The 8,623-nt window shown below is 36.5% G+C and overlaps 1 protein-coding gene across 2 annotated transcripts in view; it reads right to left on the reverse strand.

Moving 5' to 3' along the window:
• The window catches only part of LOC117123177 (solute carrier organic anion transporter family member 5A1-like), a 26,380-nt gene extending 18,411 nt beyond the window's left edge, over positions 1-7,969 (reverse strand). The window contains exons 1-2 of one of the 2 annotated variants that reach the window (XM_033269029.1): positions 6,287-7,969; positions 2,316-2,645 (exon numbers count right to left, since the gene is read on the reverse strand). In XM_033269029.1, the coding sequence (XP_033124920.1) occupies positions 2,316-2,645; positions 6,287-6,956 (1,000 nt within the window). In that variant the 5' untranslated portion in view covers positions 6,957-7,969. The remainder of the gene's footprint in view (positions 1-2,315; positions 2,646-6,286) is intronic. The other variant, XM_033269028.1, reaches the window with a different exon arrangement.
• Between the last annotated feature and the right edge of the window lie 654 nt (positions 7,970-8,623).

The raw sequence follows: 8,623 nt of genomic DNA on the forward strand, positions 1-8,623 counted from the left end.
CATAGACAACAGAATGCCCCGGGTTCGAATCCCGGTTGGGGGCGTTTTTTCGAACTTGCAGATTCCTCTTCTTTACCGTTTAAATTTATATATTATAAATATATTTTATAGCCTACTTTCAAAATTTGTTATATATAATTTAAACATTCAAATTTTATATATAAATTACATAATTACCTTTACATTTTAGCTTTGGCTTATTAAAAGTAATAAAAATAACATTTGGTTGTGTACCGGTATCTATCGTTTGCAAGTAATTCTTCGAAAATAGGGAGGTGGGGTATATGACCGCTATTTTAAATTAAAATAATGACTTCAATAATTTTGCCAGACACAATATTCTAATATTAAAATACGGAGGACGTTCACCCTATACCTCCTCAATTTGCTGACGTCGAATTTTGAATCGTAGAATTGCAAAATTCATGCAATTAAAAAAAAATACGTCACCGGTCCCGCGATTTCCAAGACAGTTTTTCAATCAAACGAACGGAGTATTTTTTAACTGCAAATTCTTTGCTATTTTATGGCAAGATAAGAATATTCTGAGAAGTTTAGCCATAAACAATATTAAAAATATATACACGAAAAATGAAATATGGAAGACATTAATATACGTGTGAAAGGATAATAAAAACATAATTGCCAGCCAACAAAAATCAAAGTGTGTTGAAAAATAAAAAGCGCATTAGAATATGAAAGTAATATGGTGAATGAATTAAAATAGGAAAGATTAGTACACTAAAGGTTATGAGTACCTGTATCTGATAATATTAATACATCGTTCGAACGGGAAAATCCAGTTAGGCCTAATACTGCAATTCTCTTTAACTGAAAATTGAAGAGTTAGAGAAATATTTTGACTTTGAGCGGGTACTTCGCAACTACTTATTCAGGAAACACACGAAGGCGTGAGGGGGTAGTGAGCATTGATATGAAGTAGAGTAGGACTTGACATGACTCCCAAGGTATCTTTTTAATACGAATATTGAGGCTGAAATGCTTAGAAAATAAGAACAAAATAAGACCAAATTGACCCAGATTTTGACCCTTTGGATTTGACCAAAATAAGATCAAAATGTAAAACTATGAAAAAAACTCAGTAAAATTCCTTTGGTCTTATCTATACGGTACTTCATGTGTGTAGTAGGTGTGACTACGTTATACGCTCTATAATCATAGAGAAAAATAGTGTTGTATTTTCTATCCATAACACTGTACAGATATACTGCTGTACAATAATAATTGCCTAGCTTTGAAAAGTACAGTATGTAAAATAAGAACAAAATAAGAGGAAATTTGGAGCCTGAAATTGGTGAAAAATAACAACACTGAGCCTGGGCACAATGTTGCTGGTCTTATAAAAGAAGTGTGCAGTACCGTAGTTTCGTGCTTTAACACACTGACTCACCGAATACACAAGGAATGACAATGGCTTTTACAATACAATACAGTATACCGTAGCGTTTTGAACCGCAATGCTTCAAAGAATTATGCTTCATAAACACTCACTGAATATACACGAGAATTTATATGGATAACCACTGACAATGGATTTGACCCTTCCATCATTTCTCTAATAAAAGCAAGTTTTCAATAATACCGGTAGGCCTACAAGCTTAAATAATTTACTCTACATACCTACCGGTACTGTTACTATTGTAAATAACTGTAAATTTGTAGGCTATTGCATCGTATAGTTTAGTAGACATTTAATTAGCACAACTGAAGCCAATAACTCTTGAATTTTAATTGAACTGAATAAGGTTTGTTCTTCTATTGGCGAGCCAGAAATTGAGGAATGTTATCGCTTTTTTTTCCTGACGGATCCTCTCTTGACCGTATGGCGCAGCAACAATTGTAGTTGTTTATCAAATTGGAATAGTTGTACTTAAAACCCTAATTAAAACCAAGACTGAAGACTTGTACGTGTAAGAATTATTTATACACAATTAAGCAAAATACGCATGGATATACATTTTGAAGTGATAACAGGGGTTCCAAGTTGGAAGGAATCCCTTTGGGAGATCTGGTTAAGTGAGCTATAACATACTAACATATTAACATATTTAGTTTTATTTTGCAGCGAATGGTGATACCCATCGGCACTGACTTCCGTGAGACACTTGATGTTAAAGTAATAAAAACATGCAAATTATGAATTTGCGGGATGGGTTATTTTCTGGGAGATTTATGCTTATTTACGGGAGTCCGTCCGGGAACGTCCAGATTTCCGGGATGAGACTCTAGACTTTCCGAGAGATTTGGAACCCTTGTAATCATGCAATATCCTCATAAAAAAAACATAAACTCACCTCGGCAGCTTGAACAGTCGAATTGCATGTGGACCATCCTGCTTTCTTGATCCCCTCCTTCAGAAATCGACTTGGGTCGATCGTCGTCCTCATAATCACGACTTCGTCTTAATGTGCGTGGGTATGCGAGTACAGGCAGAGCGAACAATGTTATAAGGAAGCCACAGATGAGGTAACCAATCCACCAGGCCCCTACCCATTGAGGGTCACCGGGGGAGATGTTAACATCTTCCGCTGACACGGATCCTACATCGACGTAGTAGCTAACACAGAGACCGCCTAGCAAGAAACCAAGCGCCGGCCCGATCGCTGTGACGCAATACACGATACCTATTAAGAAAATTACATCACAAACGATTTCATATAATTTATTTTTACACAATTCAATTTAATAATTACATAATTGATTTACTATATTTGATTATGTTTTGAGCGACTTGATTGATATTGAGTGCAATTATAAAGTGAGATTTAGCAATGCGATTCGTCACACCACAGTTATTATTATACATTCATTTGTAATTCAATGTGAGGAGGAGGAGAAGGAGAAGAAGAAGGAGTAGGAGAGGGAGAGGAGGGGAATTGAAAGGGGAAGGGTAAGAGGAAGAAACCGAAGAAGAAAGTCAATATTATTAAGACCATGGAAGACGAATTGAAGTAAAGCGCATTGACTAAACGCACGTATTGGTCGTGATATTCGTGAGAACAAACAACTTATCCATCAATGTTGACACCGCAGAGATAAAAAGTACGGTTGTTTTTCTGTATAGTTGATTTCAGTTTACATATGCTGTTGCATTTAACCTTTCGCTTTACAGTCATTAATATAGTGAAATCGTTAAATCATTCACTTTCATTTGAAAAAGTGTAAGATGAATTCACCAGCAATAACCAAAGGTTCATACCACGTATGAAAAAGGCTAGTTCCAGCCCTGATCAAGGCATTACCGCTTTGTCAACCATGAGTGAACACCCCCCCCCCCAAAAAAAAATCCCTCTAGGTCATTACTCAAAAAAGCTGAAGTAATGTTGGTATCTAAATCGATGAGACTACTACAGTTATTGTATACAAGAACCATCAGTTTATGAGTAGTGATCTCTTGAATTAATTCATTGCCTCTCTAATTAACAAATTACTGTACGGTAACGAAATCTGTAATGGCCCTTGATCAAAACATCTGCACATAAAGCAGAATTCCCGTGTCAGAATCTCGATTGAGCCACTTCACTCTCGCAGATTCTCCTGTCTACAATAGGCAGCAAGATCATTTCTTCTCTTTACATGAATCATACATTTTTTCCTTCCTCTTATGAGATCCTGTCTTAACGTTTAAAATGCTTCAAATAAGGGCGTACCGTATCATATAATTATTATTATCGATCCATTATTATAAGCAATGATTTGAGTAGGCCCATTAATGCTATTTATACACGTATATACGAGAGTGAACTCACCGTGCACAACGAAAGCAATGTAAAAATGTGTTCTTTTCGTTATGTGTTATTAATAATGAATTGTAAACGGGATTATACTTGATAAACCTTGAACCATAATCACATGATGTAGCCTTAAGCCTAACTTTATACATTAACTTTAAGATCTGTGCCATGATGGGATAGTCGACATCAGGGGAGAATTTAGGTGGGGGCGGGCCGGCCTCCCCCTTTCGCTCCTCCCCCTTTGGACATCTCTGGACCCTCCCCTGGCCATGTGGGATTTAAAACATACAGTACTAAACGCTCATCTTCTATCCTTAATTATTGAATATTACAACAGAAATTGTGTTGTCAGTTTAATCGTCATGATTGACTATGTCTACTTTTCCAAAATGTTAAATTTCAAAACAGATAGTCCCGTTACAGTATTTACAAAGGCTACGTGGATAATTGATAACAAATAATAGGCACCAAAATAGGTCTAAGTTTGTCATTGGCCAGATCTGACCATGGATTTTACTGCCTAAACAAAGAACCACTGAAAAATCGCTTGTTATTTAAAATAGATGGTGCGTTGGATTTTACCTCTGAAGAGTAAAATAGACCATCATTCTTGTATATTATGATATTTGCCTCTTGGCGGTTATTCCAGAATGCTCGTGCTCGGAGCATTAGGGTGGTATATGCATAGTATAATTATCTCCGGCATTCGCAGCGTTATTGAACCCGGTGAGATAATTTATTAGATCACATGGATCTGATCACACGGATGTCGATCTGGTATGATAGACTTCCTTTATTGTTTATAATAGAGTAGGCCATGGTAAAAGAAAAAAAAAGTATCTAGACTATTTCTTCATCCAATTTCCCTCTCTGGACAAAACATTAATTTAATAAGGCATATGATGGCATATTATGTAGGTCTACTGATTGGGTGGAGAAGAAGGTGGCTTAGGTAGGCCCCCCTGACTATATATATATTTATTGTTATTATTATTATTATTATTATTATTATTATTATTATTATTATTATTATTATGGTCACATTATTAAGAAGACACAACAATAATTGTTACTTAACCAATATCCTGAGGCGCGTGGAACGGAGAGAGTAGAGAAAACAGTAGAACTTATACATACTGTTTGTGGTGCTGAACTAATAATAATAATTCAAATAATAAAACATTAAATAGTTAAACCGTTATTAAATTTTTAATTATTGGTCATGTTGTAACTTCAGCCGTTGTCTTTCAAACCATTTAAATTATCGTAGCAAAAAGTATAAAAACTAACTTGTGTTTTTAATGAAAGTTAATCACTTGTAAATTATAAATGCTTGAAAATGTGTAGTTCAATGGTTTGATTGAATGTGTGTGGAATGGGAATTGAATATATGGCGTAGACCTATGTTTAAGAAAAAAATACAAAGTATAGGCCTATGTAGGCCTAAAAAAAAACAAAGGTTACTTTGTATTTGGTCACGGAGGGCTATATCTGAGGATTTTTCAAATGAAAGATAGGGGGTAGCTAGCTACCCTATTCTCCCTTCTCCCTCCATGACTGGATCCGCCAATGATCGCGCACACAGCAAATCTATTAATGTATGTGTGTGTGTGTGTGTGTGTGTGTGTGTGTGTGTGTGCGTGCGTGTGTGTGTGTATAAAACACAGTAATCTATAGCCTTGGCCTTTAAATTAATAGTCATGGAGGCATTGGCCTATTCGGGGACAGGCTCCACGATATAATACATATGCAAGGTAGTCAACACATAGGCCTATAGCATGAATTAGCAACACTAATTTCAGTATCCTTTAAAAAGCATTGACGATCTACAATCACATCATAATTAATAGAGCAAAGTAACCCATTGTGTTCATGGAGCCGTGTTTCTATGTCGTTGAATATCGGTAAACGTTTGTTGTTATTCAGTGATAGTAGACGGCAGATTCTACTACAGCTACAGATAGTATATGGTTAGATATTTTATAATGGGAATTATTATAGTAGTATTTTGAACTGTGTTATGCATGGTTAAAGCACCGGATGTTATTCATCATGATTCTAGGCCTACTGTATTTCTCATTATCCCGTCACACATTGTTCTCAGAACAATTGTTACATTTACTTATTATTTATATGTAAGTGCTCGCTTTCACAACATTTGCATATTATGATGCTCTACATAAACTCTAGAAAGGGAGTGGGGTTGAATTAGTCACATAGGAAACAAACCATGGAGTGCAAGATTTGAACTTAAAACCCAGAGATTGGAAGAGAGGCACCTTAAACACACCACCCTAAGCTGCAGCTCACATCACATTAACCATCATCATCATGTGTTTTGTACTACGGAATGTGTTGGTTATTGCTCTTTCCATTAAATGTTGGGTATCGAAGAATAGGCCTCCCCACCCGCTACTCACCTCTTGAATCCGCGAAAGAATGATAGACATATTTAGTTTTTTTTAAACAATATTGAATACTAATTTGGCAGCAGAGGATGGATAGGAGCATCCCTAAGCGCAGCCTCTTACCTATGTATGATGCCGATTCTGTCGCTCCAATATTATCGTCTACGTACGTAACACCTAGTGTAAACATAGGGGCTGCACCCATCCCAAGTAGTAGCTGGGCGATTACGAAGAAAAACAGGTAATCGGAAGCATTACCACCCCCCTCCATACAGTCGTAGTAAACAGTTACATCTCGTACATCTGTGTCCAGGATTGGATTGTCCGACTGCTCAGCTTGTCTGCTTGCAGTTGTGCTAGTGGTATTTCTAATACAAATAGATACGTCGGTTTCATTCTCTGAATTAACTCTACCTGGGATATAAGCTTCCCCGATCAGGTGAGGCAAGGTGAAAATCAAGGCGGCTACAGACATGATAAAAGCACCGAAACCAACCCATTTCGGTCGATGACTGCCCGGACGACCTCCCAGGTAACTGACAAAGGCGACGACTAAGAAATTACCGACTTCGTAAGCGCTAACTATAAGACCAGCTTCGGCGCTTTTGATTTGAAATCGTCGTTCGATAGACGTCAACACACTGCTAGTGTATCCAACTAGCATCATGCTTTCCACTAATGTTAATAAGCACATGAACAAGACAAATGTTTTGGCCGTGGCGAAACGTTGCATCCATCGCGGCCGCCACCGTCGATATCCTATATGCGTCGCGGTGTTTTCCACTGACTCCATCTCAAGTGGAAGCTTATCCCGAAGTATATTCTTATACAGTATTGAATGTGATATCTATCTATACTACAAGTCTCAAACGTTGAATGACAGAAATGAAAATCATCGCACCATACACTAAGCTCAGCAAACAATGGAAGTAAATCAGCTGTGAAGGAGTGCAATGTCAACACCTCTTTATGCGTTACGAACAAGATCCACTGTCGATTATACGGAATACTGTACAGCGATGGAGTTATTTGCCTTCATTCCTATGACAACGGTATAAAAATAGAAAAGGCCTAAATCCATGATCACCGAAATATTGAGTGCATAATCGGCAATCTGCTACGGAATTTGATCGTCGTCACAGTTATCACTCTCACATCATGCCATATGATGAGCTCAGCTATTTATTTACAGTATTATGTCGTTTTCGGCTGCTGCGTGTCGACTTAAACATAACGAGTATTATTGATTCGGTTATATTGAAAGACGAACGTACAAGGACGCGATACGATAGAGGGGGTATATTCAACGTTTCAAGCAAGGAATGGTTATTCTTCGGTTCAATTGACTGAATTAACTGAACTCGCGCTGTTATTCAATTGTAACGATCGAAGGCCTGTCAATGAATCGCTCAATATAACACCAAGGTTCGAATTTGAAACATGTGACCCTGGTCTACGTATACTTTATGATCTATACTATAGAAGAAACAGCATTTTGCACAAGAAAAATCCGGTTTTGAAGAGAATCGCGATTTACTTTAGGGGCCAATTAAAGCTAACGGAGAAACAGGACTCCTACTGCAATAACTACAATATTTCTATTATTAGCCTGGAAAACATTCATTAATTTTACACCTCTAATGTGAGCTCTTCGTAAATTGATTTGCTACAGTATAGGACGTAGCATCGTTTAGATGAATACGCGTACGTTAACCCCGGTATTTATGTTTTAACCGTGTGGAATCACTTTTCCTTATATACAGCTCATTTAGCATATTCATAAGTTCATTAACAGTTGAGAAATATAATCAACGTATTCCCAAAAACTAAATACAAATTTTAGCTTTATTTCGGTATGTTTTTTTTGTTTTGTTTTTTTTTTGTATTGACATTTAGAGGTTTGTGTAGGATTCTTCCACCAGGGTAAACCGTTTTATCAGTGATCACGGAATATTACATTGGAGCCTACTACAATATCAAGAGCATCATTGTGAAAATTCCACGATATGATATGATGTAAATGGGCCTACTTACGAATCACGCGGTATTGAACTAAAACAAAAACAAAAAAAAAAAAAAAAAACACAATGGTAGGCTACTGTATATTTATGTGACTCTAGGGCACGTGACGTTGAAAAGTACACGCAGAGTGAATCATAACAATCGAACGTTCATAAAGAATATGAAAGCTAAAAACGATTGCATTGTAAGTTAAGGAAATAGAAAAAAAAAACCTGATCATCGAACAAATTCATAAATAAATCAATAACTGATTTTTTTAAATACTTTTATTTCAATATTCTACTATGCATAATTTTTTTAGTATTAATTGTACAATATTGTGGAGTTACGGTTTTAACCGGTTTAAAAATATCGAAACACTGTATATAAGCATATTATACGTATATCTATATTTCCTGAATTATTTGTTCAATAGTGGCTAGCACATCAGTGTAGGCC

The sequence above is a fragment of the Anneissia japonica genome, unplaced genomic scaffold, assembly GCF_011630105.1.
Source record: "Anneissia japonica isolate Jap-2015-1 unplaced genomic scaffold, ASM1163010v1 scaffold560_len657749_cov147, whole genome shotgun sequence".
Lineage (NCBI taxonomy): Eukaryota > Metazoa > Echinodermata > Crinoidea > Comatulida > Comatulidae > Anneissia > Anneissia japonica.